Source organism: Cetorhinus maximus, chromosome 21, assembly GCF_964194155.1.
Source record: "Cetorhinus maximus chromosome 21, sCetMax3.hap1.1, whole genome shotgun sequence".
In the NCBI taxonomy this organism is placed as follows: Eukaryota; Metazoa; Chordata; class Chondrichthyes; order Lamniformes; family Cetorhinidae; genus Cetorhinus; species Cetorhinus maximus.
In genome coordinates this window covers 13,152,711-13,170,514 of record NC_135899.1, presented here as the reverse complement: position 1 = coordinate 13,170,514, position 17,804 = coordinate 13,152,711, and the positions used below count along the sequence as shown (strand labels likewise).

At 47.6% G+C, this 17,804-nt stretch overlaps 1 protein-coding gene across 5 annotated transcripts in view; it reads left to right on the top strand.

The window, feature by feature from the left end:
- Positions 1-17,804, top strand: part of LOC144695689 (ras/Rap GTPase-activating protein SynGAP-like) — a 492,301-nt gene that overhangs the window by 402,741 nt on the left and 71,756 nt on the right. For 2 of the 5 annotated variants that reach the window (XM_078566635.1, XM_078566630.1), the window contains one exon: positions 14,983-15,136. In XM_078566635.1, the coding sequence (XP_078422761.1) occupies positions 14,983-15,136 (154 nt within the window). Of the gene's footprint in view, positions 1-9,993; positions 10,093-10,971; positions 11,114-11,285; positions 11,410-14,982; positions 15,137-17,804 lie in introns of those variants that run through there. The other 3 variants (XM_078566634.1, XM_078566631.1, XM_078566632.1) reach the window with 3 other exon arrangements.

Genomic DNA, 17,804 nt, shown 5'->3' with positions numbered 1-17,804 from the left:
AACTCTCCAGCCCAGGCAACATCCTGGTAAATCTCCTCTAGTGCAATCACATCCTTCCTATAATGCAGATTCCAGAACAGCACGCAATACTCTAGCTGTGGCCTAACCAGCGTTTTATACAGTTCCAGCATAACCTCCCTGCTCTTATATTCTGTGCCTCGGCTAATAAAGGCAAGTATCCCATATGCCTTCTTAACCACCTTATAGACTTGTCCCGCTACCTTAAGGGACCGGTGGACATGTGCACCAAGGTCCCTCTGATCTTCAGTACTTCCCAGGGTCCTACCATTCATCATGTATTCCAGTGCCTTGTTTGTCCTTCCTAGGTGCATCACCTCACCAGGATTAAATTCTATTTGCCACTGATCAGCCCATCTGACCAGCCCATCTATATCCTCCTGTAATCTAAGGCTATCCTCCTCACTATTTACCACCCCAACAATTTTCGTGTCATCCGCAAACTTACTGATCAACCCTCTTACATTCAAGCTTAAATTGTATATATATACCACAAACAGCAAGGGACCCAACACCGATCCCTGTGGAACCCCAGTGGACATAGACATCCAGTCACAAAAACACCCCTCGACCATCACCCTCTGCATCCTGCCACTCAGACAATTCTGGATCCAATTTGCCAAATTACCTTGGATCCCATGGGCTTTTACCTTCGTCATCAGTCTTTCATGCGGGACCTTATCAGACATGACTTCCCCTTAACGAAACCATGCTGACTGTCCTTGATTAAACCCTGCCTCTCCAAGTGTAAATGAATTCTGTCCCCCAGAATTGCTTCCAAGAGTTTCCCCACCACTGAGGTTAGACTGACTGGCCTGTAGTTCCCTGGTTTATCCCTTCCTCCCTTCTTGAATATTGGTACCACCTTGGCTGTCCTCCAGTCCTCTGGCACCTCTCCTGTGGCCAGAGACGTATTGAAAATTATTGCCAGCGCCTCTGCTATCTCCTCCCTTGCCTCACTCAACAGCCTCGGATACATTTCAGCCGGGCCCAGAGATTTTTCTACTTTTAAGCCAGCCAGACTACTTAGAACCTCCTCCCTTTCTATGCTAATTTCTTTAATTATATCACAGTCCTTCTGCCTGATTTCCATACCCATGTTGTCCCTCTCACTTGTGAACACTGACACAAAGTATTCATTTAGAACCCTACCTACGTCTTCCGGTTCCACACACAAATTACCACTATGACCCTTAATGGGCCCTACTCTTTCCCTAGTTATTCTCTTACTCTTAATGTACTTGTAAAATAACTCTGGATTTTCCTTTATTTTATCTGCCAATGTTTTTTCATGCCCCCTTTTTGCTCTCCTAATTTCATTTTTAAGTTCCCCCTACACATTCTATATTCCTCTATGGCTTCCGCTGTTTTGAGCCCTCGGTATCTGCCATAAGCCTCCCTTTTTCTCTTTATCCAATCCTGTATATCCCTCGGCATCCAGGATTCCCTGGATTTGTTGTTCCCACCCTTTGTCTTTACTGGAATATGTTGGCCCTGTACTCTCCCTATTTCCTTCTTGAATGAGTCCCACTGCTCTGACACAGATTTACCTAAAAGAAGCTGCTCCCAGTCCACTCTTGCCAAATCATATCCGATCTTATTAAAATTGGCATTCCCCCAGTTTAGAACTCTGATTTCTAGCCCATCCTTGTCCTTTTCCATAACAACTAACGGAGTTATGATCACTATCTGCAAAATGCTCCCCCACTGATGCCTCCAGCACCTGCCCGGCTTCATTCCCTAAAATTAAGCCCCCTCTCTTGTAGGACCTTCTACATACTGGCTTAAAAAGCTCTCCTGGATGCATTTTAAGAATTCTGCTCCCTCTAAACCTATCACACTATGACTAACCCAGTTAATGTTGGGAAAGTTTAAATCCCCCGCTATTACTACCCTATTATTTTTACACTTCTCTGAAATTTGCCAACATATCTGCTCTTCTATTTCTCTCTGACTGTTTGGGGGCCTATAGTTTTGTTTTTAAGTCCTATGCATAAGGCTTAATTTGAGGAGCCTTCTAAGATGTCATCCCTCCTCACTGCTGTAATTGATTCCTTGATCAATATTGCGATATGCCCTCCTCTTTTACCTCCTTCCCTGTCTCACCTGAAGACTCTATATCCTGGAATATTGAGCTGCCAATCCTGCCCCTCTCTCAACCATGTCCCTGTGACAGCAATTACATCATATTTCCATATTAATTTGTGCCCTCAACTCATAGAGTCATAGAGATCTACAGCACAATAAAAGACCCTTCGGCCCAACGAGTCTGCACCGGTCAAACAAGTATCTAACTATTCTAATCCCATTTTCCAGCACTAGGCCCATAGCCTTGTATGTCATGGCATCGCAAGTGTACATCCAAATACTTTTTAATTGTTATGAGGGTCTCTGCCTCTACCACCCTTTCAGGCAGTGAGTTCCAGATTCCCACCACCCTCTCGGTGAAAAAGTTCTTCCTCACATCATCTGCCTTATTCGTCAGACTCCTTGCATTAAAATAAATACCATCCAACCTTGCCAAACTCCCTTGTGCCTTAACTGGCCTAAAATTTCTATTCCTTCCAGACTCACTTGCTCTCTCTTCTAATTTTGACTGTGCATCTCCCCCTGCTGAACCTCCTCTCAGGATCCCATCCCACTGCCAAGTTAGTTTAAACCCTCCCCAAAAGCACTAGCAAACCTCCCCGCAAGGATGTTGGTCCCATTCTGGTTTGGGTGCAACCCGTCCACCTTGTGCAGGGCCCACCGCCCCCAAACGGTCCCAATGTCCCAGAAATCTAAAGCCCTCCCTCCTGCACCATCTCTCCAGCCACACATTCATCTGGACTAACCTTCTATTTCTATACTCACTAGCGTGTGGCACCGGAAGTAATCCGGAGATCACTACCTTTGAGGTCCTGTTTTTTAATCTGCTTCCTAGCTCCCTAAATTCTGCTGGCAGGACCTCATCCCTCTTTCTACCTATGTTGTTGGTACCAATATGTCCCACGATCTCTGTCTGTTTGCCCTCCCTCTTTAGAATGTCCTGCAGCCGTTCAGTGACATCTTTGAGCCTGGCACCAGGGAGGCAACATACCATCCTGGAGCCACATCTACAGCCGCAGAAACGCCTGTCTGTTCCCCTTACTATCCAGTCTCCTACCACTATTGCTCTTCCCTTCTTTTTCCTCCCCCACTGTGCAGGGCTGACCATGAATTTTAAATGGGAATTAGACAGGGACTTGAGGATTTGCAGGATTATGGACAGAAAGTGGGGGGGCTAAGAATAACTGCTCTTTCAAAGAGCCAGTACAGGCATGGTGAGCCAGTGCAGGCATGGTGAGCCAGTGCAGGCATGGTGAGCCAGTGCAGGCATGGTGAGCCAGTGCAGGCATGGTGAGCCAGTGCAGGCATGGTGAGCCAGTGCAGGCATGGTGAGCCAGTGCAGGCATGGTGAGCCAGTGCAGGCATGGTGAGCCAGTGCAGGCATGGTGAGCCAGTACAGGCATGGTGAGCCAGTTGCCATCCTTCTATACTGTATGTGTCTATGATTCTTTTAAAGAGAGGATGGTGGGAGAAATACCTCCTGGGAATTTCCCAGCTAATGCCCGCCCCTTCCCCAGTCCCCACCGCCACTCTCCCAGCATGCTGCCCCTGCCACCTGTTTGTCTGCATGGGTGTTTTAAGTAGAGAGCATACGAGGACAAGCAGGATACGTTACCTGCAGAAATTGCCGTGTGTCCTGACAACCGCCCAAGCTTCAGCCCTTGACAAATCCCCGCTGGTCGGCAGGGGGAGACAGTCTACTTCTCAGCCATGGTTCAGTGGACAGCAGTCTCACCCTTCCATGTCAGCAGGTCACAGGTTCAAGTCCCACTCCAGGAGCTTGAGCCCCTATCCAGGCCGACACTGCCAGTGCAGTACCAAAGGAGGGCTGTACTGTCGGAGGTGCCGTCTGCTCCCTTAAGTGAATCTAAGAGATTCCACGGCCAGAATTTTGGAAAAAGAGCAAGGGAATTCTCCCCGGTGTCCTGGAAAATATTTATTCCCTCCAACAACATGACTAGAACCAATTACTGTTCATTATTTTGTTGTTTATGGGAGCTTACTGTGCACAAATTAGTTGTTGTGTTTCCTGTGTTACAGCAGTGACTCCTACTCCTTAAGGTACCATGCCCTAAGATATTAGTGGCAACCACGGACTTCCATTGAATTGGTTCATGGTTATGCTTGGCAAAGTGCTGCAGCTGTTTGCCTTTGCCTTCTGCTGTATGGCTGGCAATGAAACTCTCCCGCTCTTACTGCCTGCCATCAGGCGTATTGGAAGGATTTGCACACTGATAATCGGCTTGGTTTGTCACATTATGAACACACCTTCTAGGGCTATGGGACTTGACCGCAGACCTTCTGGCCCAGAGGTAGAGACTCCACTACCAGATCGCCTTCCTACAACAGTGACTACACTTCAAGGAAAAAACTTAATTGTCTGTAAAGCACTTCGGAACGTCCGGAGGTCATGAAATGTGCCATGTAAATGCATGCACTTCTTTTTCGAGAGACTGGCAGCTACACCCGGGCAGTAAACCAGACACCAATGTGGCTGTAATCCCCACAGGCAGTATGTGGGGCTAGACTGAGAGGCAGCCCCCTCCTTGCCGTCTGATGCAAAACTGCGAGATGGAGGGAGGGAGAAGGGTAAGTGCTAAGGGGTTTCTGCACCAATGGTGATTTGCACTCTTCACATGTTCTGCACTTCCAGGATTGAGATACACCGATCCTCATATCCCGGCTTTCTGTAAGACATCGACAGGAGAAAGCGACCAACAATGTGGCCCATTTTGTCGACAGGTCACCCGTCAATGAATGACTGAACGACAGTCCCTGGCGCCTATCCCTGCACAGCCAGCAATGCCTCAAATTTAAAATTCTAATCCGAGCTTTCAAATCCCTCTATGGCCTCTTTCCCTCCTTAACCCTGTAATCTCCAGCCCCAGAACCCTCTGAGATATCTTCACTCCTCCCATTGTGCATCCTCAGTTGTCACCATTCCACCACTGGCAGTCATCTCTTCAGCGCTCCCTTCACCCACACTCTGGAATTCCCTCCTTAAAAATCTCCCTCTTCCTCTCTTCAGATGCTCCTTAAAGCCTAACTCTTTGATCTATTGGTCACCTGTTTTACTGAGTTAAAGGCACTATACAAATGTAAATCGATGTTGTTGCCTGACCAAATGCCTAATGCAAGTCAAGACATGCGTGCGTGCTCTCAAAAATGTTCCCGTGGGCAAACACTGGACACGTGCGTGAGAATAGGAAACACTGTATGCAAACCATGCATGTGCGGGGGTGGGGCAGTGATCGCAAGCCAAGTAGGCGAGAATCCAGCCAAGAGCATGAAAGCACAACAAGCGCATAAAAAGCACTTCCTTCCATCTGAGGAGTCTATTCCAAACTTGTTTTGGGAAACCCGAAAGAGAGATGTTTCTTTTGCAGCACAGGCAGTAGTGAGCTCGGACATCACAAAGCCTCTCAGGTTTGCAGTGGCCACTCCAGCTATCACAAAGTGGCTTCATTTGAAGGGGGCCCCTTCGGCCCATGCTCTATTTAGTCGTTCCAGATTGTCAGGCCAACCCCTTGTTTCATAACACCACCTTACTGCTCGCTTAAAGGGCTGCTGCTGCCCTGATCCAGCTGTTCGCCAACATTAGTGGAAGGAAAGCTTCCCTGGCCTCGCTCTTGTGTCGACTCTTTGCAACTCTGCACCTGTACCTCCTAAAAATCATGAACTAACACAGCACAGAAGGCAGCTGTTCGGCCCGTCGTGCCTGTACCGGCCCTTTCGAAGAGCTAACCACTTAAGACCTGTTAGCAACATTGAAGCCCGTGGGATTAAAGGGGGATGCGGTAGTGTGGATTTTAAAAAAAAACTGGCTAGGGGACAGAATGCAAAGAATAGTGGTGAACAGTTGTTTTTTTTCTTTAAGCTGGATTGAAGCAAACAGTGGTGTTGCCAGGAATTGGTACCGGGCCACTGCTCATTCTGATGTATATTAATGACCGGAATTTGGGTCGACAGGGCCCCACATTTCCAAGTCTGCAGATGTCATGAAACATGGAAATGTAGCAGCGAGGAGGATAGTAACAGACTTCAAGACGACGTAGACAGATGGGTGAAATGGGCAGACACATGGCAAATGAAATTTAATGACGACAAGTGTGAAATGAATAATTTTGGTAGGGGAGAAGAGGAGAGGCAGTGTAAACAAAATTTCCAAATGCTCAATTTTTTAAGGGTGTGCAGGGACATGGCGATCTGAGGATTTGCGTACACAAGTGTTTGAAGGTGGCAGGACAAGCTGAGAAGGATGTTTAAAAAGGCTTACTGTTCCTTGGCGTTATAAATGAAGGCAAGGAGTACAAAAGCAAGGGATTTGTGCTAAACATTTATAAAACTCCAGTTAGTCTGTACTCTGGGTGGGGGAACTTCAATCTTCATCACCAAGAGTAGCTTGGTCACACCTCTACTGACCGAGCTGGCCAAGACCTTAGGGACACAGTTTCTAGACTGGATCTGCGGCAGTTGATGAGGGAACGAACAAGAGGGAAAAACCTAATTGACCTCGTTCCCACCAATCTACCTGGCACAGATGCGTCTATCCATTGCAGTATTGGTAAGAGTGATCACTGCACAATCCTTGTAAAGGCAAAATCCCTTCTCCACACTGAGGGTACCCTCCATTGTGTTATGTGGCAATACCACTGCGCTAAATGGGATAGATTCAGAACAGATCTAACAACTTGAAACTGGGCATCCATGAGGCACTGTGGACTATCAGTAGCAGTAGAATTGTATGCAATCACAATCTGTACCCCCACTCTACCATTATCACCAAGCCATGAGATTAACCCTGGTTCAATGAAGAGTGCTGGAGGGCATGCCAGGAGCAGCACCAGACATACCTAAAAATGAGGTGTCAACCTGGTGAAGCTACAACACAGGACTATTTGCATGCCAAACAACAGAAGCAGCAAGTGAAAGACAGAGCTAAATGATTCCACAAGCAACAGATCAGATATAAGCTTTTCAATCCTGCCATGTCCAGCCGTGAATAGTGATGGACAATTAAACAACTCACTGGAGGAGGAGGCTTCACAAATATCCCCATCCTTGATGATGGTGGAACTCAGCACATCAGTGCAGAAGACAAGGCTGAAGCACTTGCAACCATCTTCAGCCAGAAGTGCTGAGTGGATGATCCATCTTGGCCTCCTCTAGAGGTCCTCAACATCACAGATGCCAGTCTTCAGCCAATTCAGTTCATTCCATGTGATATCAAGAAACAGCTGAAGGCACTGGATAGTGCAAAGGCTATGGACCCCCGACAATAGTATTGAGGACTTGTGCTCCTGAACTAGCCACGCCCCAAGCCAAGTTGTTCCAGTACAGCCGCAATGCTGGCATCTATCCAAGAATATGGAATTCTGCAGCAAGTAACTCACCTGCTGACTCCCCAAAGCCTCTCCACCATCGACAGCTTAAACATGCACTCCTTCCACCACCGACGCACAGTAGCAGCAGTGTGTACCATCTACAAGATGCAATGCAGCAACTCACCATGACTCCTTAGACAGCACCTTCTAAATCTGCGACCGCTACCATCTAGAAGGACAAGGGCAGCTGACGCATGGAAACACCACCACCTGCACGTTCCTCTCCAAGCCACACACCATCCTGATGTGGAAATATATCGCCGGGTCAAAATCCTGGAACTCCCTTCCTAACAGCACTGTGGGTGTACCTACACCACATGGACTGCAGTGGTTCAAGAAGGCAGCTCACCACCACCTTCTCAAGGGCAATTAGGGATGGGCAATAAATGCTGGTCCCAACCAGCAACACCCATGTCTCATGAAAGAATTTTTAAAACTTTCAGCTGAGATGTTAAATTGAGGCCCCATCTGTCCTCTCAAGTGGGTGTAAGGCTCCTACGGCATGATTTCAGAGAGAAGTGGAGTTCTCCCTTGTCTGTTGGCCAATATTTATTCCTTGATTAACATCACAAAAAGAAATTATCACACTGTCATAAGAACATTGCTGATGTGACATTTTGCCATTTGCAAATTGGCTGCAGGGTTCCCTACCTTATATCTATGACTATATTTAAAAAGCTGCGAAGAGCTTTGGGACATCCTGAGATTGTGAAATTGCCCAAAACACCACTGCCTGTGTCCTAACTTGCACCAGATCCCAGACGCCTGTCACCCCTGTGCTCATTAACAAACATTGGCTCCTGGTCAAGCAGTGCCTTGATTTTAAAGAGTTTATCCTTGTTTTCACATCCATCCATGGCCTTGCTATCTCTATAATATTCTCCAGGCCCACAACCCTCCGAGGTGTCTGTTTCTCCAATTGCATGTCGCGGATTTTAATCGCTGCTCTCAGTGGAGGCCCCAAGCTCTAGAATTCCCACCCTACACCTCTCTCATTGAAGACACTCCTTAAAGCCTTTGACCAAGCTTTTGGTCATTTGCCCTAATATCTCCTTATGTGGCTCAGTGTCAAATTTTGTAGTCCAATGCTCCTGTGGAGTACCTTGGAATGTTTAACTATAAAGACACAATATAATCGCAAGTTATTGTATTTTTGTATATTAACGCGATTTCCTTCTATCTTTTTTACTGTCACTTTAAATTTGAGTTTAGCCGCTTGTTTGCCAGTGCCCAATGTTAATATTTAACTCTGAGGAATTTTAAAATCAATATTGATTTTCTTTACCTCAGTTTTTGTTGTGTTAGTGAATGAAAATTAGGGAGCAGAGTGTGGGTTTAAAATCAAGTTCCAGGCTTCTCCGTCATACGTAGACCTTGCGGCAGAGGTAGGGCTGAGAGTCCCCAAAGACCAATGCTGTGAGCATCTTTACCGAGTATTCCCCTCCAACCAGTATCTCCGAGTGCCCCCCCCCAACCTCCGGGTGTCCCCTCCCCCGATATCTCCGAGTATTTCTGTCTCCTCCCTCAGTTCAACCCAGTGGCCCCCCCACTAGTATCTCCGAGTGTCCCCATCCCCAGTAGCTCTGAGTATCTCCCCTCTCCCAGTGTCCCCCTCCCCCAGTATCTCCTAGTGTGCCCCCTCCCCCAGTCTCCGAGGGCCCCCCTCCCTCAGTATCTCTGAGTGTCCCCCTCCCCCATTATCTCCGAGTGTCCCCCTCCCCCATTATCTCTGAGTGTCCCCCTCCCCCATTATCTCTGAGTGTCCCCCTCCCCCATTATCTCCGAGTGTCCCCCTCCCCCATTATCTCCGAGTGTCTCCGTCCCCCATTATCTCCGAGTGTCCCCCTCCCCCATTATCTCCGAGTGTCCCCCCTCCCTCAGTATCTCCGAGTGTCCTCCTCCCCCAGTATCTCAGAGTGTCCCCCTCCCCCAGTATCTCCGAGTGTCCCCCTCCCCCAGTATCTCCGAGTGTCCCCCTCCCCCAGTATCTCCGAGTGTCCCCCTCCCCCAGTATCTCCGAGTGTCCCCCTCCCTCTGTATCTCCGAGTGTCCCCCTCCCTCAATATCTCCGAGTGTCCCCCTCCCCCAGTATCTCCGAGTGTCCCCCTCCCCCAGTATCTCCGAGTGTCCCCCTCCCCCAGTATCTCCGAGTGTCCCCCTCCCCCAGTATCTCCGAGTGTCCCCCTCCCCCAGTATCTCCGAGTGTCCCCCTCCCCCAGTATCTCCGAGTGTCCCCCGGTCCCTTCACCCACTATTTCAACAAGCCTCCTCCCTGCCCCCTGCTGCTATTCAACTTGGAAAGATTAGGATGTTGAGGAGGTGAAATAATGCTTCTGGCGCTGGAGGGAGCGAGCAAGTTTTTAATAGGATGATCTCACCTCAATGGGCTGTTGCCAACACAATGTTTTACGTTTTCCAGCCCAGGTATGGCTGCTGTGTAGAAATAAGGGGAGGAGAAGACAGTTGAATTGTTGCATATCTGAAACAAACCAAAGGGATTCCACCAGCACACAAAGAAAGTGAAGCTTTGGTTGTTCAGAGCCTTGGTCAGACTCCACCTGGAGTATCATGTAGAGTTCTAGGCATCTCGCCTTCAGGAAAGGTATTCAGGTGGGGGTGGAGGAGAGATGGTGGCGTAGTGGTAATGTCAGTGGACTAGTCATCCAGGCTAATGCTCTGGGAGCATTCAAAAGCCACCATGGCAGATGGTGGAATTTGAATTAAATTGATAAAAAATCTGGAATATATAAAGCTGATCTCAGTCATGCTGACCATGAAACAATCATTGATTGTCGTAAAAACCCAGCTGGTTCAGTAATGCCCTTTAGGGAGGGAAATCTGCCGTCCTTACCTGGTCTGGCCTACACGTGCCTCCAGATCCACAGCAATGTGGTTGACTCTTAACTGCCCCCTGAAATGGCCTGGCAAGGTCAGTTCAAGGGCAGTTAGGGATGGGCGACAAATGCTGGCCTTGCCAGCGACACCCACCTCCCATGAAAGAGTAAAGAGAAAAGAAAATTGCTTTGGACTGGGTGCAGACTCACCAGGATGTTACCAGGGCTTCGCCGAGGGTTAAACAATGAAGCCAAGGTCTGGATTTTTTGGGCCCGCCACAGCAGGACTGGCCGTGGGCGTTGCGACAGCCCAGCCAAAAGCCTATTGACTTGCGGCAGGACAGGATGATCCTGGCTGGAAAATCGCCGCCCCGGGTCAGATTTTGTCTGACAAATGCTCCTGTGTGAAGCCCTGGCGGCCGTTTTATTGTGTTAAAGGATCTGTAAAAACGCAAGCTTTAAAATTGGGAAATTGGCTGTTGGGGGACTTCAGTGCTACGTCCCTCCCCACCCCCATTCCCCAGGATTGTGCAGTCGAATTCGTGGGAATGCTGGCGGGTAGGGAAGGGAAAGAATCGTGGGGCTCACAGAGAGAGAGAGAGAGATAGAGAGAGAGAGGGAGGGATGACAGTGACGCCAGCCACTGGCAGTATGCCTGCCAGCCACCTCACATGCCAAGAGGGACATCTGGGAATCAGGTGTGTACTGGGAGCCTGTGTGACTTGCAATGGGGAGCTCTCCTGAAGCGGTGGCCTTTGATGTTCCCTGTCGATCGTCGTGGCGACTGAGGTATCCCAGGTACCTGCCCAGAAACTGGGATGGGGTGAGGATGCTACGGGGGAGGGTCTGCAGAAGGAGTTGCATTCTCCAGCAAATGTTTCTCCTTTGAGAGGAGTCACTGCTCTGACCCTGTCCTGAGGAATGTGTTTATGGAACGGGAGAGACACTTGACGTGTTCTCTTTTGTTTGTTAATCATTACCTTATCCCAACCAACCCTTCCCTTCTTTGTGCTCTGGGTTCAAACCTACCCACATTTTCGCTTCCTGAGCAATTTGTGATGCGTTTAGCAACTTTGAACTGTAAGGTTTGTGTGCACAAGGTTTGGGTTGTAAATTTAAACTGTGTGGTTCACTCGGGAATCTGTAGAACTCTTTGCTACCCTTTGAATGTTCAGCTTTGTAATATTCGGTTTCTTTCTTTCCTTTCTAAATAAGTGTCCACTCCTGTGATCTTTTCCTTCCTCGTTCCCCCACATTGGGGTGACGGTCGCCCTTTCTGCACCTGTAACTCTGGATTCAAGTGTTTCCCGTTGGTTATTCAACTGTGGGGACTTCACCATTCAGCCCCGATTCAGTGTCCGCCTGTGGTCCAGCCGGATGGCCAGCAGGATGGTGAAGGCTGGATGATGCTTTCCCCTCCCACCCCCATGGAGAGCAGGTCGATGAACTGCGCAGACTGGGGATCAAACCCGGACAATTCGTGTCACTCAGCCCCATATGCCCTCACGACGAGCGGGGGAGCCCTCTTTCTTTAAAAAAGACTGGAAGCTATAAGTGACAATTGCACACAAAGAACTAAATAGAAATACCGACAAGGGGATGGAGCATTCGGCCCAACGAGTGCCTATTGGCCTTCATCCTCCACCTCAGCACTGGTCCCAAGGTTGCTGCCGTATCCCTTTATCCCAGTGTCCTTTAAACACTAGTCTTAATGTTTGGCACAGCTTCTGCTTCAGTCACTAACTCTAGTAATGCAGCCCAGACCCTCACAACCCTTAATTTTAAAAATAATAAGGTTTTCCCTTAAATCTCTTACATTCAATCTTCAGCCACAAGAACCAACCTGTTTTTATCCACCCTGCCCACTCTGTGATCATTTTTAAACGCCTGTACCAAACCCGCTTCCTCACCTCATCTTGTTGCAAGGAAATCAGCCCCAAGTTTTCAAGTTCTTCTTCACGTTTGCATTTGCGCACTGCAGGCAGCAGCCTAGTCAGTATGCTCTGTACCCTCTCTAATGGCTCAGTGTCCTTCCTATAGTGTGAAGCCCCGGTACCCCAGCTAGAGGAGGCAGGCCGTGGCTGAGTGGGTAGTACTCTCACTGCCGGCAGAAGGTCAAGGTTTCGAGTCCCATTCCAGAGAGCACAAGGTCTGGGCTGACACTCCAGGGCAGTTCTGAAGGAAGCTGCCCTTTGGCTGTGATATTAAACGGGGGCCCCATCGGCCACCTCAGATGAGTGGTTAAAAATCCCACGGCCCTGTTTCAAAGAGAAGCAGGGGAAGTTTTCCCTGGTGTCTTGGGCCAATATTTATCCTTCAACCAACATGACAAAAACAGATTACCCTGGTCGCTTATTTCATTGCTGCTTGTGAGAGCTGCAGTGCGCAAATTGGCTGCCATGTTCCGTGGGCTGCAATAGTGACTACACTCCCCAAAAAAAGTGCTTCCTTGGCTTTGGAGTAATCTGGGACATCCTGAGGTCCTGAAAGATGCAGTAGAAATTGGAGAAGGTTAAGGAGAGATTATTTTAATAAACCTTTTAAGAAAGGTTTTTGACAGAGTAAAGAAGCAGAAGGTGTGTCTGCTGGCAGGAGGGATGCTAAACGGAGGGAACGGATTTAAGGTAATGGGCAAAAGTTACAGAGAGGCGATGAGGAGATTTATTTTTTGCACATCAAGTTTCTCTGCTCTAGAATGTGCAGCCTGAAAGCTTGGTCAAAACCAGTTCGATTGTAACTTCATAAAAGTGAATTGGACAAATACTTGGCAAAGGGAAATAAGAATCGCAGAGCTATGGGGGAAGACCAGGGGGTGTGGGACAATTTGGACAATTCTTTCAAAGAGCTGACACTGGCATGATGGGCCGAATGGCCCTCCTGTTCTGTGAGATTCTGTGATGTTAAGTGCCAGTCTTTTCAGGCTTTTTTTCCCTTATCTGTGGCCTTACCAAGGTTTGATGTGGATTTATCGTGACACCTAGATGTTTATAACCTATTGCTCTGATCATAAAACCCAACATTGTGCTCTCTCTTTATGATCTTATCCAACAACAACTTACATTTATAATAATGTCACAAAACATGCTTAGGTGTTCCACAGGATCTTAATTTAAAAACAAAATATGACACTGAGCCACGTAAGGAGATATTAGGTCAGGTGATCAAAAACTTGGTCAAAGAAGTAGGTTTTAAGGAGCATCTTAAAGGAGGAAAGTGACGTAGAGGGGCGGAGAGGTTTAGGAGGGAATTCGAGAGTTTAGGGCCTAGGCAACTGAAGGCACAGCCACCAATGGTGGAGCACTTAGAATTCGGAGTGCACATGAGGCCAGAATTAGGGGAGTGCAGATATCTCGGAGGGTTGTGGGGCTTGAGGAGATTACAGAGACAGGGAGGAGCGAGGCCATGAAGGGATTTGAAAACAAGGGTGAGAATTTTAAAATTGAGACGTTATTTGACCGGGAGCCAGTGTAGGTCCGAAAGCATAGGGGCGATAGGGGAACAGGACTTGCCGTGAGTTAAGGACACACGCAGTCGACTTTGGGATGACCTTAAATTTACGAATAGTAGAATGCAGGAGAGCAGCCAGGAGCGTGTTGGGATAGTTGAGTCTTGAGGTAATGAAGGCGTGATCGAGAGTTTCAGTGGTAGATGAGCTGAGGCAGGGGTGAAGTTGAGCCATGTCACGGAGGTGAAAATAGGCAACCTCACGGTGATGGCACGAATGTGAGGTTGAAAACTCAACTCAGGATCACAGGCTGATCGCAGGATCCACTTGAGCTTCTGCTTTTAATACCTTGTAAAGCTGAAACGCCCATAACCGCTGTGCTGGTACCAGCAGCAAGAGTGACAGGCAGGTGGAGAGAGAGCAAGGAAAGATCAGAGAATCAAAGGACAAAAGTATTTTATTTAAAAAAAAACTACAGACACCATAAATCCTTAACAAGGACCAAAAGTGCCATAAACGCGCAGCTCCAGATTTGACAGAGGCAGGACACCTGTAAGGTCGCCCTGATCCGACTCACCACAGAGGCTGCTAAACAAGAGTTTTGAACAGTTTCTGATTTGCAGGGCTTTGACATTGAAGCAGTGGCCAACACCAATGCCCCCACATCATTTGTTGTTTAAAACTCCCAGCAGTTGTTGCAAAAATTAAAACGAGATTTACTGACCTATCATCTCCCCGTTATTAGTGATGACCGTCTTGGTGTCAGGATTCAAAAGAAATGGAATTATCCTAGTGTGCACCTGGCATGTTATTTTGGTATTTAGTTATTGGCATTTTGAAAAACATTATCTTTTTTTGTTTCCCCTCATAAAGTTGCTTCAAAATCTTCCAGTGCTGAAATACTTGGTAAAATACTAACCTGAATGATTGCTTCACGTAAAAAGCAGGACTGTTGACCTTGAGAAAACGTCAGGAGAGTTATTCACGGAACACAAGTCCAGCTCATAAAATGGAGCAATGTGTTTTTTTAAGAGTGATGTGCATTTTCATTGAAAATGAGTAAATGAATGATTGAGTGAGACTTTCCAGGCCTGCTGTAAAGATCTTCAGTTAACCCAATCTGTCTGGCCTTTAGCTACTAAAACAGTTTCTCTTTCCTTTTTCCCATTTCGTCATTGGTGCCTTTGTCTCATTCTCTCTCTCTTTATTCCAGAACCCGTCTGATGCAGAGCTTTAAGGAGTCGCACTCCCATGAGTCGTTGCTGAGCCCCAGTAGCGCAGCGGAAGCGCTGGAGCTCAGCATCGATGAGGATGCCATCATCAAGCCGGTGCACAGCAGCATTCTGGGACAAGAGTTCTGCTTTGAGGTAAGGGGCCTGGTCACTTTTCAGGCAGGAGTCACTTTACCAGTGCTGCTCTGTGGGTTCCTTGTAACGCAGGACGCTGCCTTGTCGTTCTGCAGCTCATACCAATCTGTGAGCATCTGGTAGCCTCGGCACTCTGTGGGTGCCTTCCAGCACAGGACACTGTCCCAATGCTCACTGGGTGCTTAGGTGGTCAATTTGTAGGTTGTCCTGTAGCCCAGATCATGAGTGGGAGTGGGAAAAAGGGTAGAGATAGGGCAGGGGTTATAGATAGTTATGGGAGTGACTGTGGGAGGAGGGATAAGATAAGTAGTGGGGTTATGAATAAGAATGGAGATGGGGTAGTGTTGGGAGGTGTGGTCTGAATGGGAATGGGAGCAGGGTTTGGTGGTTGGGAGCTGGTGAGTGTTGGGGCTGGGATAGAGGATGGTGGTAAGGTAGTGTGAGGGTAGAGGGGGTAAAGATTGTGTATGGGCCAGTGTTGGTGGGTACAGTTAGTGCAGGGGTGGGAATGAGGGTATGAACAACTGGCGGGTGCTTGGGGTTGGGGATGAAGATGAAGGCTGGAAATGGAGGTTGGGGTTAGATGTGGGGTTGGGTTAGGATAAGGGACAATAGTGAGGGTTGAGGTGAGAGTAGAGGCAAGGGATACCGGCACAGATACGATGGGCTGAATGGCCTCTTTCTGTGCTGTAACGTTTCTATAGTTTTATGGATGAGGGATGGTAATGGAAGTTGGACCAGGTGTTGAACTGGGGGTTCAATATATTACATATATTTATTCTATATATAAACCATCTGAACCCCTCGATTAGATTCCAGTCTGTAACTTGCTCCCAGGTATCCATTATTCTATATATAAACCATCTGAGCCCCTCGATTAAATTCCAGTTGGAACTTACACCCGGGTATTCATTATTCTATATGTAATCAATTACCTGGTTACTGAAGTACCTGCACTGAAAATTTTTTTCTCTTCCTTTACTTTAACAAGTCCCTTCAAAATTTTGAGCACCTTGATCAAAGCTCCTCGTGCCCCTCTCTGCACTGAGGAGAACAACCCCAATTTGCCCAGTATCTCCATGTATCTATAGTCTTTGTAGTACCATTGTAGTAAATCTCTCTCTCTGTCTCTTTTTCTTTCTCCTCCCCTTTCTCTCTCCTCCCCTTTCTCTCTCCTCCCCTTTCTCTCTCCTCCCCTTTGTCTTGACCTTTCCCTCTCTTCCCCTTTCTCTCTCCTCTCCTTTCTCTCTCCTCTCCTTTCTCTCTCCTCCACTTTCTCTGTCTTGACCTTTCCCTCTCTTCCCCTTTCTCTCCCCCTTTCTCTCTCCTCTCCTTTTCCTCTGCTCCCCTTCTCTCCTTTCTCTCTCCTTCCCTTTCTCTCTCCTCTCCTTCCCTTTCTCTATCCTCTCCTTTTTCCTCCCTTTTCTCTCTCCTCTCCTTTCCCTCTCCTCCCCTTTTCCTCTCCTCCCTTTTCTCTCTCCTCCACTTTCTCTCCCTCTCTCCTTTCTCTTCCCCTTCCTCTCCCCTCCTTTCTCTCTCCTCCCCTTCTCTCCACGCCTTTCTCTCTGTCTGGCTTTCTGTTTATATGTGTACACCTGCTATCTCGATAATGTGCTGCCAGTTGAATTAAGGTTTAAATAGAAGAGCGGTGTCGGGAGCTGTCTAAACCTTGGCTCTTAGGCATTTATATGTTGTCTTCCATACTGAACGTGTAGCAGTAATTGTGAATAAATTATGAGATTATCATGTCTTCCATCCTCAACGGACTTTTTATTTTAATTTTGGAGTTGAATGAATTATTCTGAAAGTATGCATAATTTAGAGAGCTTGATGTGAGGTTTTACCATGTGTTTGTAGTTTTCTAATGAGGAGAGTCTAGGGGGACATCTATTTTACGCAAACTTCACTCTCAGTTTTAAACAGAAATTAAATAACGTGCTCTTGGGGAATTTTATTGGTGTTCTTTGGGGCTGTAGTGTTTTGTTGGCAGAGAGAACTTTGCCTTGGGTCTCCACCCTGCCAACCCTCTCTGGGGAGCGTCCAGGATGGGAAGTGTTTGCATGTTTGTGAACTACTAGCATCTAAATAGGATCTAAACAGCACTTACAACTGGTTTTCAACCATAGATCTCTCTTCAGAATGCCAGTTAGATTCCACATTTGAAGGATGCACACTGAGGTATAGCGGGTTAGAGAGGACACACAATGGAGCATAGGGAGATATGCTAGGTGCAAAATGGACTATAATGGGAACGAGAGGACAGAGAATGAGGTACAGAGGACTAATAATGGTATAGTGTGGGATATAGTGGGTAGACATTGGAGCCCAGTGGGATATAGAGTCAGAGAATGAGAATACACAGTGGACTTTGAAGGATGATCAACATGGAATACTGGACTATGAAAGCTACTTAATGAGTGACAGCAATAGCGAAGATACACAATCAGTGATGGTAAGAGAAGTCATAAGGGACATAAAGCGGCCTGGATTTTGTGTCGGAACCTCTGTAGTGGGACATGAACCCATAACCTTTCGTTCTGAGGTGGGAGTGTTCCAGATCCTTTTAAGCTGGTGTTTTATGGGGGCAGGGAGGGAGCCGAGTGGAGATAGTTGAGAGGATGCCTTATTTCTGAATCCTTGGCCAGTTTGGCGGCAAGGATCAAGAACC